A 13,699-nucleotide genomic window follows, 5' to 3' on the forward strand; every position below is an offset into this window, starting at 1 on the left:
CAGTGTGCTTAGAACAAAAGAAAACGGTAGAGAACGGAGAACGGTAATGTATGTGTGTGTGTGTGTGTATAGGTGGGTTTACTTTTGTTACTTTAGGGACAACATTGTTCCCAGAACTTGGTAAAATTAGGGGAAACTTACCCTTTAGAGACATCCTCAAAAGTAAAAATAATTCTTAAAATAAATATATTAAATATTTATATTAAATTTAGATGTTTTTATGAGTAAGTTATATATAAAAGCTAGTTACTTATCTCTACTCTGGATATATATATAGAGAGATAGAGATAGAGATATAGATATAGATATAGATATAGTTATAGTTATAGATATAGATATAGATATAGATATAGATATACACACACACACACACACACACACACACACACCATTTGACAAAGCCTCCTTTTAGGGACATTAGGCTCCATTGAAACAAGGCTTCAAAAATAAAGTAAATATTCTTTTTTAATTTTAAAAATACAAATAATTTTTGGAATCTTTAAGGTTAGTCTGTAACAATTATAAACGTGTATATATAAAAACAACAGAAGTCTAAGGTGAGTCCTCATTTCGATTTCTAGGTAAACGTGTGTGTTGCTGTGGGACACTCACCACGTCACTGGGCAGCTTGTGCAGATCGTCTGTGGGGCTTTCCAGGGTGTTTGTGTCCACGTTCAGAATGACCACATCCTCCAGGGACCTGCCCTTTACTCTCTGGAAATGCAACACACTTTGTTACACACCGTCCTGACTATTCCCATTTCCCGTGACCGTTTTAATGACTTTACAATGTGATAAATAAACAGTAGTTTATTTAAAAACTTTTTGCAACAAAATTGTGAATGGTTAACATAAACTGTAAATGTATTTTCACAGTATTAATTTCCAGACTACTGATGATTCTCTATTTAGAGAACATAACATATATTTGTCTTTTTTTCTTCAATGATATCAAAACCTCCACATAAAGACGGAAGCAGGAAAGATTTAAATAGATTAAATGAACAATGCAAACACTGGATTATCATAAATGAAACCACATGAAGCTTTTAAATTATGTTCTTAAAAAAAAAAAAACTCCAAAAACATGTATGCACCTACAAAGACTCACAGAATCATTCTTGGTTGAGAGTCAAAATATTTAAATCAATATCAATTTAAAAAGAAATCATTTAGTACAACTGGAACGTTGTTTGTGAATAAATGACACATTAAAAAGTTAAAGCAGTAGATTAAATGTTAAAAATACATTTTATATATACGTGTATGTATATATGTATAAATATATTTGAAACATTTGCAACTATTTTCAACTAATAATATATATAACACCTAATCAAATAATAAAACTATTCAGGCATGTTGAATGAAGCACCGTGTTGAGCGGCGTAATGCTTCCACACAATGGTAGTCACGGTAGTGGCGACAAATCCAATAATTATTCCTCCAGTGCAGGTGGGGGAAACAGCCAAGTGTGTAAAAAATTTCTGGTTTGTCATTTTTGACAGTCGCTGCTACGGCGGCCCATGTGCTGATTTGGTCTAATTACGTGCAGCCGGATTGGGGAGGGAGGGGGACTGTCAGCGGGCGAACGTGTGATAAACACCAGCACTGGCGCGACTGTCAGCGCTATCAGATCTGCGCATGAAGCTATAGGTCTACCTCCAACCAACATGCCATTTCTCAATAACCGAACGCACCATCTCTTTGTTTCTCCGCCGTTTCACCGGCTCTTTCATTTCTCTTGGGCGCCCCGGGAGATGAAAAGCAAAAAAACAATGTGTCAATTTTTGTAGGTTTCTCGGCGCTCGGTGATGATGCATCAAAGTAGATGGGCGTTATTAGCATCTCAGATGGTTGGAATCCAGAAGAGCGGTTGGTTTTAAATGACCCGGTGTGAAAAAAAAAGTAAATAATGATGGTTTATGTAATATTGACTGGTGTGCTTCTGATCAAACTTCACGTGAAAACACTTTAAGGATGATGAACGGCTGCTGACGGAAGATTTATGAGACGTACCTCTAAAAGGCTGAGATGAACTCCGACCAGATATGGCATGGGCGCACTGGGAACAGAGACAAAACGCAGTCATTAGCAACATGAAAACAGCTTTATTGCATTTTAAAAATAGTCATAATTCAAGAAATGCGTTGTTTTCTTTCCAACGCGATGCAGATACAACGTAAATATTTTAAAAAACGCAGCCGTACATATTACAGAACAAATATAACACCAGGCCAACAATTTCGAACGGAATAATAATAAACGAGGACCACCGTAAATTGACATATCTTTGACGCAGCATGCATCAGGAGCTAAACTTTAATGGCATCCTCGGCCGTTTCCCGGAACGAGCGCGTTTGAGCAGTGAAGGTGATTAGTGTAATTGGCGAGCGTCACTTTTGAGTCTCGGTGCAGAGCGGGGCGAGGCAGGGCCGTGTAATTAGATAGGTTTGGGTAGCCGCTACAGTGCTCGCTCAATCAGGTTATGTGGCTAATAAGCTGCAGTCTCCCTCACTGCATCTGTTAAGGCCATAGATTTAACTGACATGCAGGCATGCTGACACGCAGACACGCACGCACATGCACGGGGTGAGCCCTGTCACGTCATTGTTGTCCATGAGTGTAACTTTGTTATGACAGCCTAATTCCCATCATTTCTAATAGCGTTCATTATGAGCGATTGCACAACCTTATAATATGATAATGCTCTTTTTTTTGTATAATTAGATTGCTAAAATATGATAAATCACCTCGGATGTCGGTCCTGGAGTGGAAAACGGTGCTACTCTTAAAGCTGCATTTATATCAATGTTGTATTATTCGACCACAAATAGTTTCTAGTGTCAAGCATGGCAGCACAAGTCTGTCAATTTAAGGGCATAGGGTGTTCTGGTAGCTATACAGCAAGGCTGTAAGTTAAGAGTGTGGTCACGGTTTCAGCCCACACTCGGCATACGGAAATCAGCCTGCCTCTCAACCCGTATATATGTTTCTGATGGGTAAAAAAAGAAAAAGAAAAGTAGATTGCATGCTGGACTTGGCGTGGTGGCATTAGTGCTAGTAAATCATGTCCTTCATAAACCCTTTGAGATCCCAGATATGGTGAAAGATAGTTATTAGGATGAGGGGTATTTCAGAAGGAAGTATTGCATGTTCAGAAATGCTATTTTACTGATGGAGCGATGGAGTATATCGGCCAGGCCAATTAATTGCCTAAAGTTTGGACGAATTTGGAGACTGTACCTGCTTTTTAAATTAAGTGAAATTTTAAGTGAAATATTGTGTAAACGAAAAACTATTTTGTATACAGATAGACAGATAGATAGATAGATAGACAGATAGACAGATAGATAGATAGATAGATAGATAGATAGATAGATAGATAGATAGATAGATAGATAGATAGATAGATAGATAGATAGACAGACAGACAGACAGACAGACAGACAGACAGACAGATAGATAGATAGATAGATAGACAGACAGACAGACAGACAGACAGACAGATAGACAGATAGATACACAGATAATCACAGACAGACAGACACACACAGACAGGCAGATAGACAGTCACAGACAGACAGACAGATAGACAGATAGATAGATAGATAGATAGATAGATAGACACACAGATAATTACAGACAGACAGACACACACACAGACAGGCAGATAGACAGTCACAGACAGACAGACAGACAGACAGACACACAGACAGACAGTCACAGACAGACAGACAGACAGATAGTCAGACAGACTGACAGACAGACAGACAGATAGATAGTCACAGACAGACAGACAGATAGTCAGACAGACAGACAGACAGACAGACACACAGATAGATAGTCACAGACAGACAGACAGACAGACAGACAGACAGACAGACAGATAGATAGATAGATAGATAGATAGATAGATAGATAGATAGATAGATAGATAGATAGATAGATAGATAGATAGATAGATAGATAGATAGATAGATAGATAGATAGATAGATAGATAGACAGACAGACAGACAGACAGATAGACAGATAGATAGATAGATAGATAGATAGATAGACACACAGATAATTACAGACAGACAGACACACACACAGACAGGCAGATAGACAGTCACAGACAGACAGACAGACACACAGATAGATAGTCACAGACAGACAGACAGACAGACAGACAGACAGACAGACATAAAATATAGACAGACAGACAGATAATAGATAGATAATCAGACAGACAGATTATAGACAGAGAGACATATTATAGACAGACAGATATATAGACAGCTAGACAGACAGATATTTCATTAATCTAGATAGATATCTTTTTATTTATCTATCTGACAAATTTTTTTGACATTTCAATACATATTGGGTATATCTGTCATTAGGCAGAAAGAAACAAAAATGTTCACAGACCTGACTGCCAAATGTTCCTGCTGCCTATTGCATGCTCATTATTAAATATTTTGGCTTAAGATGATAATGGTTTCGACATAGAATGCAGTAATATCAGCTTCCAATGCAATCCACAGAACTGCACAGATTTTCCCCAATCAGTGCACAAAACTTGGATTCCATGGGTACTGTCAAGATTTGCTTATGACGTACAAGTCTAACTTCAATCGGAAAGGCCTAAAGCATAAAAATCATACAGCTCTAAAGCTCAAAAAGCGACAGCCCAAGCTTGAGTGAGATACAAATGAGACATTTGTGTGTTTAAGTGTGCAGATGAGCTCTTACCAGCAGTAATCCAGCAGGTGAGGAGGAAGTACAGGAATGAAGATGTGCTGCCAGTGCATAGGGTAGAGCATGGCGGTGGACCCTTGCACGCATGCAGTTAACTACGACAAAAACAAAAAAAAAGAAAAAGAAAAAAACACGTGAGCTTCTTCATGTGACGGGCTCATCAATGAATACCCCATCACACTACAGGGGATTGCGTTTATTGCGGGCCAGGAGAGCAGGCTGTATAGTTATTCTTTTTATCTAAACATCACAAGCTTGATTAAATGTGCTTTTTTTGGTTTTCTGATGTTAACAGCACAGGTTCAAATCCAAATTCGGGGCATCAATCAAGGGACTAAAAATACACACAAGGTGTCAAATGTGTAGCGTCTCCAGGACCAATACAAAATTAATGATGCTTTATTACTGTTATACACATGCACACAGTCTCTGACTCTACAAGAAGCAAACGCTTAATTATATCGCTGGTGTGGATGTTTAATGAGTGAACACCCAAGTGACCCCTCACCACACCCTGATTCCCCCTTATGGCTACCTAGCAGTTGTAATGACCTGTGTGGCACACGCGCACACGCCAGAGCTTCCTCATCTTCCAGATTAAAATAACATGATTAAATATGGAAAAAGAACAGAGGTCTGAAGGCTCCTCTGGGACTTCATTAGGGCAAATTGCCAAAGAATGAAACATGAGTTAGCCAAGAGAGACTGTGAGCTGTTGGAATACCACGGGGAGTAGGGGCTGGAAGAAGGGGTCTTGACAATTGGAGCTTCCAGTAATGTGTGTGAACCATGGCTCCGAAGTATCAAGAGACCCCCCTGCTCACTGACACACAATATCACAATTGACCACTGAAACCAAGCAAGCTTGGCGGTGGCACAACAGCTCGCTTCAAAGAGATCAGTTTAAATCCGGAATCCCGTCTGTATTCAACTGTGCGCGAGGTGTAAGGCTGGTTGCGTGTTGTTGTTGTTGTGCATCGAATTCTGTGACATTGTGTTCGAACGCAACCGCTCCAGATAAGACGTGACCTATCGAGTCAAGAAATAGTCCAGCTTTAATTAACAGTAATTTAGTGGCATGCATTATAACATATGCAAATTTGTTGTGCAGTACTCTGAAAAGAACGAAAAGGCTTTAGTTGTGACAGATCTAATTTTGTTCAGGCAATTTAGAAGAAAGCAATGAATATTTATGGCATTTCTCACCAATTGAAGTTTGGTTGATATCAAAGCTTTGAGACCCGCTCTGTTCGAGATCCTATTTCTCAAGGTCCAATAAATGAATCATGCAGAGAGGTCATTGCACTGCAAAGAAACACTTTTCTTTGACTGCGAACAGACTGCCATCTAGTTTCTTAGAGGGGAACCCTTCCGTACCATGCAGAGATGGGTAAGAAAGCCTAATGGCGTATTCCAATTAATTCAACAATGTCCACAGACAAGCCCAATTGGCTTGATTTATTCTCGACTTGAAAGTAAAGCCGTGCCGTCTTCTTTCAAAGACGAGGGCACAAAAAGGAGGTGGCAAAACCTAGATAAACATTAAAAGGTGGAATTCAAAAACAAATTAACTCTTGATATTTTTCCCACAAAAGTTGTTTTGCTCACAACCGAGGGATTCATCATAAAGCACACACGATCCTGCAAGAAAGTCAGTCGTGACCTCCTTTCTGTGACAATTAAAGAGAAAGTTCAGAATAACTGTATCGATGCCATTGAATCTTTAGTTGTACCCACAATGCACTGCTGGAGTGCTGCACCTAATAAAATATTTGGCGGTCTTATGAATAATTAATAAATAAAGAAATGCCAAATAAAAAGAAAGCCAAATGGCCACAAAAGGCAAGGTATGCTTGATATTCCTTTGAAAGAAGAAGTCATCCGCAAGAACAAATGCTGGATTACGGTTTGTTTGGATGCAGGGCTGCATCCTGCCGAGACCTGTGAGCTACCGCTGCCGTTAGCGATAATGAGCGTGCTGGGGACGTGTTAAGTGGGGGTCTTCTCTATGGAGACCAACCATAGAGCAGATTATACAAAGGGATCTGGCTTTGGAAATACAATAGACCCCAGAAAACCAATGATGCCATTATAAAGATTTCCAAAGTACACATGACACTGTCCTTTTATGAGGAAAGGTTTTTACATGAAAATGAACAAATATGCAACATCAGATTTATATAAAATATATGCCAAAATTAAATTAAATTATCACTAGTAATTAAATTACTAGTGATAGGCTGATATTTCAAGCTGACCATCGCTTGGTCGAAACTGAAATGTTACCTCCCCATGTCAGATCCAAACTCTATTGCATATGTGACCCTATCCTTTGATATTACATAAAAAAATCATGACACTCAAGGCTGCACTGATTCGTTTACAAATTCAGTAATTACCCTGTTTATTAAAAAGATGACAAGGTAAAAAATGAAAGACTAACCATATAACAATTTCTACTGATAAGTAGCATGCTAGAAGACCTAGAAATAGATCTGCACCTTTCAGGAAAGGAAATAGAAGGATTTTGCCATCTTTGCTCACTGAACTCTGGATTTGCCCAATCAGGTGACAGTCACATAACCCTCACTTCACAATCAAACCACATTCACACTCATCTCTAGGAGTACATTTGTACCATTTTGCCTTGCTGAGATATATTCCACAGATGAAGTATAAAGATATGCTTTGTAACACCTTTCCAGTGAACCCTGTCTATGTAAACAAGTTGACGAACATATTCCCTACATCTAGGGAGAAGCTGGGATTCAAAAATATCCATGGCAACTTCTCCAAGAATAGACAAAGACCAAAAAAAAAAAAAAAAAAAAGGTCCCGTTCTTTGATAAGCACAACAAAGCTCACAGTGGAATCTGTGATTGGGGCAGACTGGAGACTAGAGGTGCGATTCCCCCTGACAAGGGTGACAGCGCCGCAGTCTGCGCTGACTTCTGCTACCTGCGAGACTTCTCTCCCCTGGCCCTCTCCTTGTTTCCCAATTACCAAGCCTCGCTCTCCCCTCCTGTTGACAAACGCACGGCTCCGAGCGGGGCGCCGACACAGGTGTATCGCTAACAAGGCGGTGGCATTAAAAAAAGAAAAGGTAGAGGTAGGGCGCAGGGCGCCAAACACCACTAATCCACCTCCCACTGCAACACAATATCACAAAGAAGAGAACAGGAAGTGCCGGAGGAAGATAAAATGTCTATTAAAGGTGTGGTAAGAGAGATGCTTGAAGAAGGAATGAAAATAAGACGGCATTGCTGAGTAGAGAGTAAAAAAGCGGAGAGTGTGAGGCCGAAAGGAACCTCAGTGGCTAGCACCACAGGCCAAGACAGGATCGGGTCTTGTTAGCATACCACTGACAGCATGATGAGAAGGCGGCTGTCAAGACTCGGGGCCGGCCGAGGGGGTCTCGCAGATGAAACGCGCCAGGGCCTCCCAGTTGACTAGTTAGAGGGATCCTGATGCAGCACAATTATACTGGCATATGACAAGACTGCATGGGCGGCTGCCTCCCGGAGCCTGCGACATGGTTTTAAAACAGTGGTACTCCTTACCTCTGGTCACAAAACAGCAATAAGTCAACTGATGCATTGTTGTTAGATCATGATTTATTCCTTTGCTTTCCAATACAGGCAAGTGTGCGGCCATGTTCTGCTAGACTGACACAGCAGGTTCACTGGGGGCCCGAACACTCAGGGTCCGCTGGCAGCATGCATAATGGATTCCCTCTCTTCCTCTTTCTTTCTCTTTCTTTATCCCGTTGGCTGGCTAGAGAAACGGTAGCGGTAGGCTAACCACACCCTGGACACTGCCATATGCCCTCTCGGAACATTTCAGAAATTGGCCATATGTCTGCATTTGCGTCTATGAAATTTTGGCAAAATTGGCTGTGTGTGTCTTCCTATAGTTGCTTGGAACTCCCAAAGCTCTAGAGAAGAAGACGGATGGTTTCCGGATTTGAGATGATGAAAGTCTTCGCTGAGGTGGAACCTTAATATCACTAGTCTTCGTAGTAACTCTTTTGGCATATTAGTTTCATAAACTTAAGGTCACTCATGCTCCCATTCTGCAAAACAGTAAATCTTGTTATGAGATAGTAAAAAAAAAAAAAGATTTTCCCAAGAGACTAATGATTTGCACATTCTAACCCCTCGTGTCAGTGAGCACACGGAATGAAGGCGGCAGCCCGGAGGAGTGAAATACTCTGTGGATAGGGTCATTCCGACAGCCTCCTCCGGAGCCAGAGAGGGTCCAAGGGGAGCCCCTCGTTTCCGGCACTGTCGGCGAGCGCACCGCAGATGCTCTAGGGGGGAATCGGAGCGAGATAGGGAGCGAATGACATCACTCGCCGCTTCTCCAACTGTCGTGAAAGTTTGGACCATCGTCCGCCCCCATGCGATAAGCGCCCACTCCCTTTTTCAGGCAAGAAGAGCCAGAAAGAAAATATGTGAAAGAGTCAAGGATCCAATAAGTGATAATTTAAAGCTAAAAGACTTGACTGAGCATAAGCCTAGAGAAATACCCAAAATGGCAAAACAGTGAGAGCTGAATCACTGTACAGTATTTTTTTTTAAAACGTTTTAGATCATTTTTTTATCTAAAGTTCAATTAATGAGAAACAGGTCATCTACATAACTCTTTTATTATGATGTGCATGAGGTAGTTGACGATGCCCAGCCCTAGATAAGATCTACATAATACAGTATATGATTCTGCATCTTCCACCTTGAGAAAGGTTTCAAGTCTTGTGGGGGAAAAAAAAAAACATACAACAAATGATTCCATCGCACATCATGTTAATTGGAAACATAGGCTATACGATAAAACATTTCTTTACATGCAATTGTTCCCAAAAGACCCATTTTAAATTATTGTATAAAAACCACATATATAATATTTTTTAAGTAAGAAGAAAGCTGTTTGATGTGTCAATGAGAACGACAGCAGAAACTCACAGTGCTAAGCTTGCTTGAGGTAATGATGATGCGTCGCTCATGCAGCATGCTGGCGTAGAGGTGCAACATGTTGTTCACATCCACTGCTACAAAGTACTCAGTTAAATTTCTCTAGGAGGAGAAAAAATGATGTTGATTAAGATTGGACACCACGTCACACCTAAAAATGTATGAATGTAATTGCATTAGATATATTTAGGCCTGGTTTCATAGACAGGGGCTTAGATTAAAGGGTTAGTTCACCCAAAAATTTAAATTCTGTCAGTAATTACTCACCCTCATGTTGTTCCAAACCCGTAAGACTTTCGTTCATCTTCAGAACTCAAATTAAGATATTTTTGATGAAATCTGAGAGCTGTCTCACTCCTTCATAAGCTTCTATGTTACTGAAACTTGCCAGCCCAGAAGAAAAGTTAGTAAAGACATCGTTAAAGTAGTCCAAGTGACTACAATGGCTTAACCATAAGTTTATCAAGCGATGAGAATACTTTTTGTGCGCAAAAAAACACAAAAATAACGACTTTATTCAACTATTCATTTTCTTCTGTGTGGGCCTGAGTGAGTTCACGTAGTGTAACAGCGCAGCGCTTCTGGGTTGGACTCACGAAAGTCTTACGGGGTTGGAACAACATGAGGGTGAGTAATTACTGACAGAATTTTCATTTTTGGGTAAACTATCCCTTTAAGGATTAGGCCTTAGTTCAATTAGAACATTTAAGTAGCTTTTATAAATGTGCTTTACAGGTGTGCATCTTGAGACAAAACAATGGCACTGACATATTTTAAAAACAGCTTAAACATTCATTTTAGTCTGGGACAAGGCTTAAGCCTTGTCTGTGAAACCAGGGGGTTATTTAATATTTTTTGCTTTGTTTCATTTCATTTCATGTTTTGGTTTGTTTTATTTTTTGCTTCATGTTTCGTTTTTCTCATAGTCACTTGATTTAATATGAAGTGCAATGACATTCATACTGTACATTAAGTGTGGCTTTATTTTTGGGGCCTCTGTAATGTTGACTGGGTTAAACATACTCACACTTTCAGGTATGGTGGGGAGTCCATTAATGTCAGGAGCTATGAAGTATGAATGCTGCAGAAAACAGACAAGAAAAGATGAAGAAAAGGTCACCATTTTGCAACCATCCACTATTTAGTGTTTATAGACACTTTAACTTACTGTCTGTTCCACAACCAATAAATAAACCACGATTGGCCTGAACTGTGTCTAAGCTTGTTAACATCATACATACAGACAACAGATACGGATACATGAAGTCAACAAACGCCGATCCCCTGTGGACACTACCGGAGGAGGCTCCCCGCATCGGAGAGAATGTCTTTATTAAGGTACAAAAGCCAACTGCTCTGTTCTGACAGTATCAGAGGGGTCTGCCAGGCGTACGTTTGAACAGGCGAGTAAGTTTAATGTCTGGATCAAAGAGGCTCCGAAGCAAAGATCCCACGCTGCCTGCTAACTTTAGCACTTTTTGTTTGCATGTGTGGAGCGCTCCGCTCTTTCCCAATGCTGGGCCGCGATTCGTCGTGCATAAAGAGTACCCATCTGTTGCTCAACACATAGGTTCAACTTTTGCTGCCTTCGCGTATGTTCCACAAACAAATGCAAGTGCAACTAGCATCCTCTAATACTCAAAAGATGTCAAATATTTATCTTGGACGCTGTGATCACATGACTCGAGCGATCAAACCAAGTGCTGTGCAATGTCAAAACAATTTATCTGGGCTCTATGTGTGTGTCCAGAGTACTTTTGCGATAATCGTACGAACGTAAACAGTTTGAAGATATCAATAAAGCAGAGTGACCAAGTTCTCTTCTTCATGTGCTGACATGTGTTTATTTTCCCATACCGAGCAGCTGACTGCCCTCCATGTCGTGGACTACAGTTCCAGCTGGCGGTGGCCAACACTTTGCAGCCGTGTTTATAAAAATCACACATTATCAGAGCGCTTGTTATCACCACGCTCTGCCTGCTGCTCCCTGTAGTGTGATCAAAATCCCAGACCCTGCACCCAACACCACTCCTCAGCACACACACACACACACACACACACGTCTGATTGAAACATTACTCCCCACGCAGTGCTGATTCAAACCTCTCCTATCACCAAGACCCTCTTTCCCAAATTCCAAAATGTTTCATTCTGCTAATCATTTTAACTTCAAAGATGTTAAAGCAGAACATAACGGTGATTAGTGAACCCACCACCGACTAGAAGACAGTACGGGCAACTCCAAGAAACCCCTTCGGATGACCTGATGGGCTTTTAGATTGTAGGCTAAGGTCAAATTCTTCAACTGATGCTTACTAATAGCAAGCTTAATATCTAGTGATGTCAACTTATTGTATTTAATATAATGTGATAAATAAATGTTTTTTTGGGACATATGTATACACGCACATTGAATATTTTGCTCTGAGGTGTCTAAATAAAGCTTCAAAACACATATTTATTATACATATACAACATTCTAGGAATACAGTCGGAACATGATATCATAAAGTGTTACAGCTTGAAAAATAAAACAGCATGATGTTTAAATACAATGCTGTTGAGCAGATATTCAAGGATGTTTTTTTTTTAAATGTAGGCTAATGGGCAGAGCATCAGTGAGATTTCTTGAGCATAACTGCCTTTTGCTTAAAAAAATAAAATAAATAAATAAATAAATAAAAATGTTTGATATTTGAAAAGAGAATTCAGCAGCATGGAAGAGCATGAATCATTTAGCAAGTTTGATTGTTTTCCAGACAAGAAAAAAAAAGAACTGACAAGACCCAAGATGGGTTTTTGCCATATTTTATAAAAAGAATAGAGATGGATTATTTGGCAAAATTGGAAAGCTGTCTCCCATGCGATTAGGCCAACGGCTCCAAATTTCAGAACTGCCCCATTCTCTCTCTCTCTCTTTTCATCCCTTTCCCTTCAGCACACTCTCTCCCCACTCACCGACTGTCTGCTTCCTGGATCTTGCACTATTTGCCCATAGGCAAAATGTAAGTGGTTGCTCTTGCAAAAATGAAGGAAAGAATATAGATGGATTAGATGGAGAGATCAAACATATAGACATACATATAGACAGACAGAGATTGGAAAAAAAAACTGACATAGACGGGAAAATATTGACGTATAGAAATTGGATGGATAGATGGACAGATAGATAGTCAGACGACAGACAGACAGACGGATGGATGGATGGATGGATGGATGGATGGATGGATGGATGGATCATTGACTGGCAGCTGTTTAAGATGGTGTTAACCAATGGTTGCTGCTGGATTTGATGATTTGCAAAAGTGTTCATCAGGTTTAAAGCTGTCCAGCCGTCTCTTATAAGAGAAAAAGGCTGGCGGTCCCACTTCTGTTTCTAAACAAACCGTTATTCCTCCCCAGTACCTACCACACTCAGATTTACTGGCGTATTCGGCTTTGGCACAGGGTGGTTGTGCAGGGTTTCCAACATGTCGTTCAAGTCATCTTCCTGTGAGGACAAAAAAAAAAAGGCTAATAAGAAAAACAAACAAAACAAGAAAAATGCACAATGAGCAAAAAAAAAAAAAAAAAAAAAAAAAAACGCAAACTGCAAAGAGATTCTATGATTTAAGTATTCCTACAGCAGTCTACGGAAGAGAAATATATCTGACTGACACACATTTAACGAGCGATCCTGAGGTTAAGAGACGGTAAGCTAGGCTGCGGCAGACGCTTATTATTCTGGGGATGATTTATGGCAAACATTGGCTGTTCGTAATTAACCAAAGGTCCTTGCTCAGAGCGGGCGGCTTTAAGAAGCCATTGGAGAAAAGCTTTGCCACAAAACAGGCCTCAGGATTACAACGCTGAGCTTTTACGAGCTTTTATGACAAGAGTGCAATTTACCCTCTCAAACTTGCTGTAGAATAGCGATGCTGCTGCTGTTAAAACAAAGTCTGACATCGAATAGTTAGGCACATATTTAGATATGCCCTTTCCA

At 40.2% G+C, this 13,699-nt stretch overlaps 1 protein-coding gene across 4 annotated transcripts in view; it reads right to left on the bottom strand.

Moving 5' to 3' along the window:
• Window positions 1-13,699, bottom strand: part of dennd1b (DENN/MADD domain containing 1B) — a 92,132-nt gene that overhangs the window by 32,618 nt on the left and 45,815 nt on the right. For 2 of the 4 annotated variants that reach the window (XM_079890027.1, XM_079890025.1), the window contains 6 exons: window positions 13,127-13,207; window positions 10,745-10,798; window positions 9,709-9,819; window positions 4,742-4,842; window positions 2,020-2,065; window positions 613-714 (listed from right to left, as the gene is read on the bottom strand). In XM_079890027.1, the coding sequence (XP_079746153.1) occupies window positions 613-714; window positions 2,020-2,065; window positions 4,742-4,842; window positions 9,709-9,819; window positions 10,745-10,798; window positions 13,127-13,189 (477 nt within the window). In that variant the 5' untranslated portion in view covers window positions 13,190-13,207. Of the gene's footprint in view, window positions 1-612; window positions 715-2,019; window positions 2,066-4,741; window positions 4,843-9,708; window positions 9,820-10,744; window positions 10,799-12,675; window positions 12,736-13,126; window positions 13,208-13,699 lie in introns of all 4 variants that reach the window. The other 2 variants (XM_079890024.1, XM_079890026.1) reach the window with 2 other exon arrangements.

This window comes from Squalius cephalus (genome assembly GCF_949319135.1).
Source record: "Squalius cephalus genome assembly, chromosome: 13".
Taxonomy (NCBI): domain Eukaryota; kingdom Metazoa; phylum Chordata; class Actinopteri; order Cypriniformes; family Leuciscidae; genus Squalius; species Squalius cephalus.